Genomic DNA, 13,552 nt, shown 5'->3' on the forward strand with positions numbered 1-13,552 from the left:
TGTCTACACATCTAACCGTTCCCCGTCTACCTGCCTAACTGTCTACGCATCTATCTGTTCCCCGTCTACCTGTCTAACTGTCTATACATCTCCATGTTCCTGTCTGACCATCTACACATCTAACTGTAAAACCGTCTAAACATCTTCATGTCTACCTGTCTACCCACCTGTCTATCACCCTCTATCTCTACCTCTCTTCCCAGCTACCTGTCTTCATGTCCACCTGTCTCCCTGCCTGCACATCTACCTGTCTACACATCTCTACATGTTTCCCAATCGACCTGTCTACCCGCCTACATGTCTAACAACCTTTCTGTCTGCCTGTCTACCTGTCTATCTGCCTACCTGGTAGACAGATAAACAGACACACACACACGAGAAACCAAAAATGTGTTCCTGTAATAAGTTTTCAATATCTAGACAGATAGCCAAGTAGACATAGTCAAGGACAGGCCTTCCAGTTTGCAGCAGGCTAGTGTTCAGTAGAGGTCTGACATACTGGGCAGCATGGCGAAGAGCAGACGGTAGTATTCAAATGGGTTTAACATTCACGCTAACGCTATTTAATTTGACATAGGCGGGGGGGAATTTCAGACGAAAGTTACTGTTGACCAATAATAACAGAGCTATAGCTGTAGCTCCAAATCAAGCCACTAGAGGGTGCTATGAGTAATCGTACATAGTGCAGGTGTAAATAATCTGTCCTTGACTGTCTATAAATCACGTTACCCGTTTACGTGTGAGGGTCGCTTTGTGACTTCAGGCATCGATTACCATTCAGATCATGTCAAAGAAACATGTACATATGTCTTGTGTGCTGAAAATATGAAAACACACAATCTCACGACGATAAGAATTCAAGAACAACAGTGCTTTATTCCTTTATTTCCTCAATGTGACTAATACATTATAGTATATACTTTTTGACTATTTACAGTACGTTGCAAAAGTTCTTTAAAATGTAAAAGAATGTTAAAATAAAGATTCAGTCAAAGCATTGCAAGCTAGTTTTCCCCATGGTGGTAACCATATTGGTAGAGAGAAGTCGACGTGATATAAAACAACATTACACTACGGCAAGTGATACACGATTAAATTCAAATAAAGAAAATAATCTAATCTTAGTAAACGGCTTCCAGAGCGAGATATTCACCCCTTTCTGCCCCATGGGGCCTCAAGGGTACGAAATGACTTCATCAGCTGAACCTAATGTGGTACTAGTATCCCTTTCTTCAAGACTGAAGCCAGTCTCTCATGTCCGCAGCATCCACTGCCTCTAGCCTTCCAGACATAAAAGCGTTACGGTAACGAGGACAGTCATGAAGTTACAGTACTGTTTAGGGTGGTTAACATGTATAGAACGCAGGCAAGTCAATTCAAAAAGCTTTGAATAAATGTGTCTTTATTCAGATATAACCAACTAACATAATAATATACCATATACTACAAGTAGCAACACTGTTTTTGGTCGAGTCCTTTTGAGAGCTCGGTAGTCAAAGCGTTGCAGACTGGAGACAGAACTTTGAAAGAGGGATTACACCAAGTTAGTTTGTAAGCAAAGTGTGGGACCGTTCATACGAAACCAGGTGGTGTCACAGCCAAGCTGATCGCTTCTGACTCCATTGAAATGTTGCTGGTGAAGGAGTTAAAATGGTCCTTCTTTAGTGCTAAACTACAGTCGCGGTGTCTAAAAGCAGGCTGAGACTAGGTTAACATAAGTCGGTGAGTTTATCTTTGCTATGACTTGACTACTGAGATGACTACAGAAGTGAGTTCCGAACTGTGAGATTTTTAAAGTGTCAGTACCTGATAATGAGGAGGAAGTGACATCACACACACAAGCTACACGGACACACGTTAAGTACACCGCTTCTGATAGGGCGAGAGCAGAAGCGCTGTGGATTGTTCAGTTTGGCCTTTTAGTTTGAACACGATTAAAGAAAGGCACAGGGTCGCGAACAGCTGGACACATGCAGACGTGGAGACGCGCGCACACGCACACACTCGCACACACACAGCCGGCTGTATGATTCCATGACAACCGCGGCGGGAAATGAACACGAGGGGGGCGGCCAGCGCTCTAAATGCATTCTGCTACAGAACTAAAACTCAGTGTGTTACGATGAGACACGGACCGTTCGGAGGACACTCAGTCACCCACGTAGCCAGAGGCCTACAGACGGCGGGTTGGGCCACAGAGAGCAAGTTGTTGTTGAACTTCCAGATTCCAGGGATAAAACACAAGAGTCGACCAGCCAGACAAGAGGTAACGTCAAGCAGCGGGTGGCTCCAGCTGGGCCCCCCCCCCCCCCTGCTAGGTGGTGGATGGGTGGGTGGGGGGGCCGGTGGATGGATGGGAGGGTGATGGATGATGAGATGTGTGTATGGGTGGTGATGGGTGGGGGCGTCCTAGGTGAGGCTGGCGTTGGAGCTGCTGGTGTTGCTGTTCTTCCTCTGTCCGCTCTGCACCACGCTGGGCACCTGCAGTCCCGTCTTCACAGAGAACGTCCCGTTCCACACCTGCAGGGGGCAGCAGAGGGACACGCGGGGACGCTGGGGTTTGCTGGATTATCTTCTTGTTTTTTTCTCCTCATGTCTTGTGTCTCTCACACCACACCACACCATGCGCGCACACACACACACACACACCCCTTTCGCCGGATAGTGAGAGTAGCTGGGGTAGGAAACCTCATTACGGTAACAGGGTTACAATCATCTCTCAGTGTTCATGTACACACGCTGATTGTTACTCTATGCGCTTAGGTTTTTATCTATTTTATGTATTTCGTATTTACTAAAACTGCAGTTTTCAGTTTCCTTACCGTGACAGACACATAAAACCTGGCGTGCTCACCATGAAGGCCGGGATGATGGGCTGTGTGAACTTGGTCCTGAAGGTGTGCATCAGCTGCTTGAGTTTGGCGTTGTAGAAGGACAGGGTCCCTGGAGGCAGGAACACCAGCACCACATGTTAGCTGCTGCTGCGTCATGCTAGCTAGCTCGTCAACTCAAGATTGAAAATGTTACAGTTTACTATAATGTAAGTTACGTTTTTATAATATAAATGTGGATAACTATTTGAAGACGGCAGCATAATACCAGTGAAATACGATGCTTAGATTGACCTCATGCTAAACCTGCGCTATGCATTTTTTTTTCCAATTAGCAACCTCTTTATATAACCTATATATTCTTATCTAGATCATTTTCAGACCATCACAGATTTTCCCATGTTGGGAATGTCCGGAATAAATCGATTTTTGGTTCAGAATTCCCTGGATGGGTTAACCCGTGGATGGACGAGGATTATTTCTTGAGAAATAGGAGCTGTAAGGTGTCATGGTGCAGCTTTAACACTCGGCTCTGTGTGGCCTCACCCTCCCCGTAGTTTAGAGGTGACATAGTGCAGCTTTAACACTCGGCTCTGTGTGGCCTCACCCTCCCCGTAGTTTAGAGGTGACATAGCGCTGCTTTAACACTCGGCTCTGTGTGGCCTCACCCTCCCCGTAGTTTAGAGGTGACATAGCGCAGCTTTAACACTCGGCTCTGTGTGGCCTCACCCTCCCCGTAGTTTAGAGGTGACATAGCGCAGCTTTAACCCTGGTTTCTGTGTGGCCTCACCCTCCTCGTAGTTGCAGTACACCCCTATGCGGTCCGGGATGGCGCAGTCCAGGGTGCGAGCCTTGTTGTTGTGCTTGGCCGTGAGGCTCTGCTGCAGCCAGTTGTTGAGGTGGATGCACCAGGACGCTCCGCTCTTCCCCAGCTGGTCGAAGCGGCCCAGGCTGCGCAGGGCCACGCCCACCGCGAAGGCCTTGCTCTCCTTGTCGAAGCGCACCTCCCAGTACTGCTGGCCGGCGTCGATCGCAGTGTCCGCTGCGGGAGAGAGACGACGCAGTAGTGAGGCCGTGAGCACGTGAACAGGCGGACTACACAAGTTAATGAAACATAGTTTAATTTATTTTGTGCGCATCGTAGTAACATGTGACGACTTGTTAATCGCACTCACAGTTGGTGATGACACCTCAAAACCACAAAGAGCAGAAGCCAGTGACCATATTTTAAAAGGTCACGTCAAACCACCGTGAGAAAACTGCGAGTGCTTTTAACAAGTCACACTGTCACACTCACGCCTTGTGGTCAAATATGTCCCCTTCAACCATCGATTGGAGAAGGATCTCACTCCCACTGCGTCGGCGGTACTCACCCAACACCGTGTAGGACTCGGCCGTGAACCGGTCCCGGCCCGGCCTCACGGTGGGCACCCTCTTGGGGGACATCATGGACACCCTGAGACGGATCAGAGGGACACCCGCCGTTAGAACCCCCCTGATCCCTGGTTGGACCACAGCCTGAACCCCACGCTCAGCATCGGGGGCTGAAGGGTTTGTCGGACCGGGCCGGGGACTCCATTGGGGACTGGGTGCTACCTAAGGGGGTGCATGGGCAACTGGTTCCTGGAGGGGGGGGGGGGGGACCGGTACCTGGTCGATCTTGCTGTCCGGCTCCTGACCGGTACCCAGTTACCGGTACCGGTAACTGGGGGGTGCAGTGGTGGGAGGTACCTGGAGGGCATGGGGGACTGGTGCCTGTCCGGGGGGTGGATGGGGAACTGGTCATGGGGGACTGGTCATGGGGGACTGGTGCCTGTCCGGGGGGTGGATGGGGAACTGGTCATGGGGGACTGGTCATGGGGGACTGGTCATTGGGGGACTGGTCATTGGGGGACTGGTCATTGGGGGACTGGTCATTGGGGGACTGGTCATGGGGGACTGGTCATTGGGGGACTGGTCATTGGGGGACTGGTCATTGGGGGACTGGTCATTGGGACTGGTCATTGGGGGACTGGTCATGGGGGACTGGTCATTGGGGGACTGGTCATGGGGGGACTGGTCATGGGGGGACTGGTCATGGGGGGACTGGTCATTGGGACTGGTCATTGGGGGACTGGTCATTGGGGGACTGGTCATTGGGGGACTGGTCATTGGGGGACTGGTGGGTACCTGGCCGGGGAGTGCATGGGCGACTGGTTGGTGCGGTTCTTGTCCTTGCGGATCTCCTGGACCTTCCCGCCGACACTGTCCCACTCCACGCTGAGCTCCTCCACCTTCAGGTTCTGGTGGGCCGACGCCGCGTCCAGTTTGAACAGGAAGGCTAAGGGGTCCAAACGGAGAAAACACACACACAATGAGGCTTCACCTGGCCGGGCCCGGCGGGGCAACGGGCTCGAGTCGCTTCGCTGGGACCATCCATGCAAGGAAGAAAAAGAAAGAACCGTGTCACAGCGTGCTTCAGACGGAAGCGTCGCCCAACGTAATGTAGGCCATGTTGTGGCTGATTGTTCAGAAGCACGGTAACCCAGCTCAGACCACATCAGGTGTTATACGGTTGCAGAGCAGACGTAGTTTCGGCACGGTGCGTCAGCAGACTGTCCTGGTTGTCCTGCCAATGGAGGGTTGCTGGTTCGGTCGCGGGCTCCTCTAGCAGAGTGTCGAGGTGTCCCTGAGCAAGACACATTCTCTCGGAGTCGGTGGGAGAATGGGTGAATGTGAGGCACTTATTGAACAGTGCTTTGAGTGGCCACCGGTCTGAAGAGTGCTATTTAAATGCAGTCCGATGGTCATTCGTGGTGCCAAAAGAGAGAGTGGGTTCAGAACACGTTGGTCGTATCGGAGCATCTATTTAATCCACAGAGGGACTGGTTTGTGGCATGCCGAAAGTCACAAACCTTTTTTCTTTTTTTTAAAGGTGGAATCAACATAATAGAAACATCACTGCGGTGATAATAGTTTCGCACCAGTTGCCTTGATGACGCAGTGAATCGTACTCTCTAATGGAGTCTCTCTCCGGGTGAAACCGTCCCTGAGGTTGGTTTGGCGTGAGAGCCCAGCGCCGAGCCCCCGAGCCCCCCAGCCCCCGCTTCCTCCCGCACGAGGGCCCGCGTGAGAACGGCCGCTTTCACAACCTTATCTTGTGATCCCGCTGCAAGCAAATCTCTGGTCTGATCTCAGTCGTACCAAACCCTGAGTGCACCACGCATCTACGCACGGCGTTTGGTCTGCGCGGATGTGAGGAACGCTCAACCCCGGGGAACAGTGGTTTGTCTGCTCTGTGGGCTGGTGTGAGTGAGAGGTGTGCGTGTGCGTGCGTGTGTGTGCGTGCGTGTGTACCGTGCGTCTCCAGCGTGACGGGTTCAGAGAACTCCCCGGCCACGGCCTTGTTGCACGCCTTCACTCTGAACGTCATGAAGCGCGTGTCGAAGCGTAACCCTGGCAACGGGAAATAAATTAGAACAACAAAAGCACACAGGACATTTGCATAGCTCTTAGCACACAAACATAGCACGCGCACACACAAACACAAAGATGCTTTGTTTTAAGAACTTGCCATATTTGTGCAGAATAACAATACCAGTGCATTTCATTACCAGTGCATTTCTCACACACACACACACACACACACACACACACACACACACACACACACACACACACACACACACACACACACACACACACACACACACACACACACACACACACACACACACACACACACACACACACACACCCCAAGAAAAAAGGCATGGTAATGAGGTTTCGCTCCCAACTAGGGTGTTTTGTTTGGTTGGAACCGGAACTGTTCAAACCCAGAGGCGTGTCCCGTCATTAACAAACAATGGGACCACAGTCGACCAATCAGAGCGCAGCGTTGGACAGCACCGTGGTGCGGGGACCGACCTGTGAGCGTGTGCTCCATCGGGCGGATGCCCTCCACCACCATCCAGGGGAACTCCTCCCGCAGCCGGGGGGGCCCGTCGTGGTTGGTGCGTCGGTGCTCCAGCGTGTAGTGGTCGATCTTGCTGTCCGGCTCCTGCAGCGTCCACAAGACGCTCACCGTGTTGTCGCACACCTGGCACTCCGACACCTGGATCTCCGGGGTGGCGGGCACTGTGGGGGGGGGGGGGGGGGGGGGGGTCAACACCCAGGTCACCACTGACCTGGGTGTTGACCCATGACCCCGTTGGGGCGTGTGGAGAGGTGTGCGACCCCACCGTAACGATGCTAACTCTGATGCTACACCTGCGCTCCACATCAATGCTCCAGGTAAGCTTTGTGTAACACTAAGTGATCTGAGGCCGCATGATATTGTATACAAAGAATAACACTTTAATAACACTTTTCAATTTATATTTTAAAATGTTGTATACATTTATTTTAATACGGTAAATATTTGGTATATAATTGCATTTAGCAAGCAACTATTATTGCATACTATATAGATATATATATAGATATAGATATATATTTAGCATGCAATTATTATTGCATACTATATATATATATATATAATTATTTTATTTTTTTCATTTAATCTTTCTAGAATATTATGCCCTAACCCAGGTCATACTAACAACCCAGTCTGACCTGGGTTGTATACTTGACCCCGAACCCATCCGAGTTGGGCTGAACCTCTATGACCTCATGGGGGCTTCATCACAGACCTGGCAGGAAGGAGATTCCCCGCAGCATCTCCCGCTCCTGGCTGAAGTCCACCATCATGTGGCTCATGTTGTCACTGGCCTTAGCCTTCAGGGAAAGGCGGAAGGCGGGGGCCATTGTGACGCTACCAACAAAAGAGACACACAAACGAACCACGGGTGAGCACACACGCGCACGCACAGCAGACAACCAGAAGAGAGGAGAAGAACAAGAAGAAGCACGCCCCTGTATTCAGCTGAACAGTGACTGGCACGCCAAACACCATCGCTAACATGAAGGGCTAGGTCTAAAGCTATTTGCTACTTAAAGTGATGGACAACAGGGTCTATAACGTTTAATAACCACAGCATATCACAGAGGGGGGTTTCTAGTACTACATACCAAATATCATGTCAAGAAGATGGATTCTGGCATTTAATAAAGTATAATAATATACATCTTAAAGCCAGCTAATGAGGCCAGTCGTGGAAAGACTCAGGCTTCTAGAGGAGCAGTCTGTCTCATCCCCTCTGGAGTTTGCTCCTCAAAGTTCAGCACAGCCTAATTTCAGCTGCAGAATCCCGTCACGCGAGTGGAAGGTCATTTAAAACCTTGCTTGGCGATGGAAAATAGACCCTTAGGCTTGAAGAAATAGGGACTGAGATGCAGCGAGTTGGCAGTGGATTCGGAGGAACCTCATCTCCCGATACTTGATACTGTGATAGACCGTAATAACATAATGAGAAGTCAATGAGGCGTCTCTGTTGTCCATCACTTTAACAAAACAAACGATAGTCTACAAGACTTCACTACCAGTCATGACACTGACCACCACTCCACACAGCTGTGACCAGAGAGCAGCATTCACCAGGGGGGGGGGGGGGGGTGTCACACGATGGAGGAAGCTACTCAGGACGCGGGGAATGAATAAAATAACAAAGGACAAAACAAGGACAACCAACCGAACCCCACCGGGTCAAAGTGAGGGTCGTCTCAAATGCATCAGCTAGGGTGGGGGGCTGCAGCATTTGGGAAGGCATGCAGGGCTAGGCTATGATGGGATGGCTGAGGGGTTAGGAGGCTAGGAGAGGAGGTGGTGGTGGAGAGGGGGTGGACTGAAGTACTATACCTATCCTTAATGTCTTTGGCCGCCTGGAGAGAGGAAGCGGTGGAGGAAAGGAAAGGAGGAGAGGAGACATATGGAACGGAGAGAACACTGAGTTGGGAGCCCATGAGCTTGTGATTCAACACTTCATAAACACACACAGAGCCACAGGAGTTGTGCGTTAAAACAACAGTGTCAGTAGTGGGACAAACAACCGCAAACACTAACAGGAGCGTTTCCGTTATTCAAACATATGAAGACTGCAAATATACACACGTAGAAATCCCCAATTTCGTTGCACGAAATGCACTTTATTGTCTCTTTATATTGACAATAAAGAGATAAAAAAATAAAACGGACGGCTGTGGGGAACAGCGCAGTGCTGTGGAGCGGACCAGGGGGCGGGCTGTACCTGCATGAAGCCCTCCGTCTGGGAGGAACACAGCGTCTGATTGGCTAGATCCAGCAGCTCCTCCGAGCTCTCTAGGGCCTTAGAGCAGGCACTCAGCTGACTCTGAGAGAGAGAGAGACAGAGACAGAGAGAGAGACAGAGAGAGAGACAGAGACAGAGACAGAGACAGAGACAGAGACAGAGACAGAGACAGAAGCACGAGCCCGGATCAGAACAGACAGCCCAGAGGGTCTCCACTGTCGTCTTTATAATGGAACCATTATGTCCTCTGGGACGGCTGCACAGAACAGCCATCATTTGAGAGTCAGGCCTGGTGCCGAAGGTCCAAGGCTGGTCTTTAAACAGTCATACACAAACGCACACACACAGTGGGAACACAAAGAGGAGGAGACCAGCGACATGCTGTCCATCGCGGTCACTGCTGTGACGTTGAGAGTGAAAACTGAGGACTAAAAAGCTCACTATCTATCTTTGATAAATGGTTTGAACGTAAGAGTGCAGAATGTAACCTTTGTGAAGAAAGTGGCCTGAGCTTTGAGAGAAGGTTGGCCTGTTTGTCAACTTGAATGAATGAATCCACCTCCTCTTTGTGTTAAAAGGTCTTTGTGTTGGCAGTGGAGAGGCACGGAGTGAATACGCGCCACGCACGGAACCTCTGATGTCTCTCACCATCACACGTCAAATATTGATCTAGGATTATTTAAAAGGTCAAAGAGCAGTTGTGTGTCATATGGGTTAGCATCATAGCGAGGTTAGCTGGTTATCATCAGAGTCAGGTGAGCTGGTTACCTGCAGCTGGTCAGGGTGAGTCAGGTGAGCGAGTTACCTGCAGCTGGTCAGGGTTAGTCAGGTGAGCTAGTTACCTGCAGCTGGTCAGGGTTAGTCAGGTGAGCTAGTTACCTGCAGCTCGTAGGTGCGGCTGGCGCGCTCCTGTTTGATGCGGGTCAGCATCCCGTCCTTCAGCTGGTCCAGGACGGCGTTGAGGGAGGTGAACTCAGACTCCAGGTCTCCATGGACACGGTCTGAGTTGGCCTGGAGACAGACGGAGAGCAGTGAGACAGGGAGCAGTGAGACACAGAGCGGTGAGACACAGCAGTGAGACACACAGCATTGAGACACACAGCAGTGAGACAGACAGCAGTGAGACACAGAGCAGTGAGACACACAGCAGTGAGACACAGAGCAGTGAGACACGGAGCGGTGAGACACACAGCAGCGAGACAGACAGCAGCGAGACAGACAGCAGTGAGACACACAGCAGTGAGACACACAGCAGTGAGACACAGAGCAGTGAGACATGGAGCGGTGAGACACACAGCAGTGAGACAGACAGCAGTGAGACAGACAGCAGTGAGACACAGAGCAGTGAGACACACAGCAGTGAGACACAGAGCAGTGAGACATGGAGCGGTGAGACACACAGCAGTGAGACAGACAGCAGTGAGACACACAGCAGTGAGACACACAGCAGTGAGACACAGAGCAGTGAGACACAGAGCAGTGAGACACAGAGCAGTGAGACAGACAGCTCACAAAACAAAGCACATGTTCATTATGAACTGGTTACGTGGGGGAATCGTAGCGGTGAGATGTTTCCTGTACCTCCAAGTTCTCCAGACTCTGTTTGAGGCTGCAGATGAAGTTCGTAATCTCCTCATTCTTTAACGTCAGTGTGGTCGTGATCTTACGAAGAGATTCCTGGAACACACACACACACACACACACACACACACACACACACACACACACACACACACACACACACACACACACACACACACACACACACACACACACACACACACACTTTCCATTTCAATACCCTTTATTTGCCTTTGAGGCAGAACGTCAACCATGTATACTTGAGCTTTCTCTTGGAAAGGCAGCGTTTCCGTTCTGCTCCACAGAGCAGGGTATCAGTATCCACCCTCTCAGAGCCGGAAAGGACACTTCATGGGCGAGGAGATGCGCATTCATAATTTAATAATGCGACTCCACCACTATGGGGATCTTACTGCATGCGTGTTCACATATGCTTTTTGTGGAAAAATACAAACTAAGGCGTTGCGTTGTATACGTTACGAGTCTACAACATGCCTGGGCCTTATTATACAACAGTGACAACACACCGTTCATAATCGGAGTAATGCTCTGTGATGCAGAAGGGCGCAGCAGCAGCAGCGGGCCGAGGTGGAGTATAGGACTGCAGCCCGCTTATCCCGGCTATAGGCTGCTATTATGTAATAGCGTTTGTAAACCCCTGATTCATATTAGACACGTCGGGACGGGCTTATCTCTGAAGCTATATTCCCATGGGATCAATGAAGGTGGGGATGATTATCTCACCGGTCACACACACACTAGACGTAAACCAAATGGCAGGTTCTTGGTATATAGAGAGAGGTGTCGTATTCCTGATCACCACAACTCTTGCAACCATACAAGATACATACATTGAATGTACAAGTATGACCCGGAATAGACGAGTTCTCATGTTTCGTCGCTAGCCGTCCTCCCCTCCTTTCTTTGTATCGGAGCTACGCCCCGACCCGACCGAGACTAAACACCTGTTCCTGAGGTCCGGTCTTACCTTATGTTCCCCCATCCTGGCGCTCCGGCTCACTAGTCGCACAGTCACCAGAACTACAATCGGCACTTTTGCAACGTCCCCTTGTTTCGGTCTATTTTCACCTCTCTGCTGGTACTGATGCTGCTATAGTACATTGCATCTTCGTTCACCGACGCCTTGGGCCGTTGTGCGTTGTGCGCATGCGGCCGTAGAGAACTCTGGGTATTGTGGTTTTGTCTCTGAGACGCAACGTACGTTTGGTGGAACACAACGTAGGAGGATATTGAGAGTGCTCGTGATGTGTAATTACCAATGTCTTTTAATTATTGTTTGTGTTTGACTGCAGACATCCATTGTTTACGCCCTGCGTGCTTTAGGATGCTTCCTGGCAAATTAGGTGCATTATTTCTTTAATTATTAATTACACTATACTCCGAGGCTATTGGAAAGCCTATAAAAACTTCAGCAGCGTTTCTGCTACTGTGATAACCTCGTATTTTAATATATTCTTACATAAGAATTTAATAAGATGCTCAAAATCTCAAAATTTTCTATTTTATTTTGCGGATATGATCAAAAACCCTGGAGATCTGAGACCCATTTGTGTTTTGTCACAGGAAACCACAACTGTTGCCCTGGTAAAGAATGTATGGCATGCCTCGTAGCACCTTGACACCTCACCCACACATCCACAAACCAACACACACACACACACACTCTCACACACACACACACACCACAGACTGGCACATCTGCTGGCTTGGGTTCCACAAGCTTCACGTGTGTGATGTTCCTCTTCAGAAGGTTTCAGCATCTGTTTTTTAATCCTCCAGGTCTTGTGTTGGTGGCCGTGGCGTATTGTCCTATTGGCCAGTTGTTCCCATTGAACCAGCCTTCACTCGGTGCGTTTACATGCAGAGTCCTATTCGGGTAATTAAACAAATTAGACCTCAACAGGAATTTTAAAATGCATGTAAACACCTTTATCCAAGCTACTTCGGAGAGAAACCGGTACATGAACGGACAAGTGAAATCGGATAAGAACAACTAGATAACTCGTACATAGTCTGCTTTCTACCCGCATATATATTATTCGATTCTCTGGAAGGCCATGTACATTCAGACGAGTGTCACGGCCCGTTCGCAAAACCGGTATATATGGCTTAACCCGATCTATGTAAACACACTGACTATCGCCGGGCCATCACCTGAACCACACTGCTCTGCTCGGCTCTGGGAGACAGAGAGTGTTACAGTCTGCGTTCCACTGGGATCAGCATGCTGACCAGGGAGCCCTGCTGCCGGTCGCTGTTCCTGGGCGTGGCGTGGAGGCGGTCCAGCCCCGCCCGTACGCTGGTGGGCTGCAGCGCCGGGCTGAGCGGGAGGCCTCTGGGATTATAGTAATAATAATAATACATTTAATTTAGAGGCGCCTTTCAAGACACCCAAGGTCACCTGTCACAAGGTCAAACTGTCGGAGTACTCTGTGGTTCTCTGTGGTTCTCTGTGGTTCTCTGTGGTTCTCAGTGGTTCTCAGTGGTTCTCAGTGGTTCTCAGTGGTTCTCTGTGGTTCTCTGTGGTTCTCAGTGGTGATCAGTGGTTCTCTGTGGTTCTCAGTGGTTCTCTGTGGTTCTCTGTGGTTCTCTGTGGTTCTCTGTGGTTCTCAGTGGTTCTCTGTGGTTCTCTGTGGTTCTCTGTGGTTCTCTGTGGTTCTCTGTGTGTGTGTGTGTGTTCACACACACACACACACACACACACACACACACACACACACACACACACACACACACACACACACACACACACACACACACACACACACACACACACACACAACACAAAGACACACGCACACACAGTGCCTGGTTTCGTTGCTGGTCTTTGGTTGTGTACAGAGAGGACTGAAGGTAGATGGTGTTCTAAGTTCTCATGATAGACTCCACCCCCTCCACCCACCCCCACACACTCTTACCGCTTGATGCCTGAGA

The 13,552-nt window shown here is 50.1% G+C and overlaps 1 protein-coding gene across 1 annotated transcript; it reads right to left on the reverse strand.

Moving 5' to 3' along the window:
- Positions 1-856: 856 nt before the first annotated feature.
- On the reverse strand, positions 857-11,776 carry fsd1 (fibronectin type III and SPRY domain containing 1). Its single transcript, XM_060066651.1, has 13 exons — positions 11,586-11,776; positions 10,598-10,693; positions 9,896-10,027; positions 8,996-9,097; positions 8,608-8,630; positions 7,502-7,623; positions 6,738-6,947; positions 6,168-6,266; positions 5,001-5,151; positions 4,205-4,287; positions 3,622-3,873; positions 2,855-2,943; positions 857-2,520 (listed from the first exon to the last, which is right to left on the reverse strand). The coding sequence occupies exons 1-13, from the start codon at positions 11,598-11,600 to the stop codon at positions 2,410-2,412; spliced, it is 1,485 nt and encodes a 494-aa protein (XP_059922634.1). The 5' UTR covers positions 11,601-11,776; the 3' UTR covers positions 857-2,409.
- Positions 11,777-13,552: the final 1,776 nt, after the last annotated feature.

Source organism: Gadus macrocephalus, chromosome 12 (genome assembly GCF_031168955.1).
Source record: "Gadus macrocephalus chromosome 12, ASM3116895v1".
Lineage (NCBI taxonomy): Eukaryota > Metazoa > Chordata > Actinopteri > Gadiformes > Gadidae > Gadus > Gadus macrocephalus.

Excerpts from the sequence above, each read along its gene's own strand:
- fsd1 (XM_060066651.1), bottom strand. Across the intron at positions 6,267-6,737 it reads GATGGAGCACACGCTCACAG|GGTTACGCTTCGACACGCGC; the intron begins GTCGGTCCCCGC and ends TCCCGTTGCCAG. Across the intron at positions 2,521-2,854 it reads CCATCATCCCGGCCTTCATG|GTGTGGAACGGGACGTTCTC; the intron begins GTGAGCACGCCA and ends TGCCCCCTGCAG.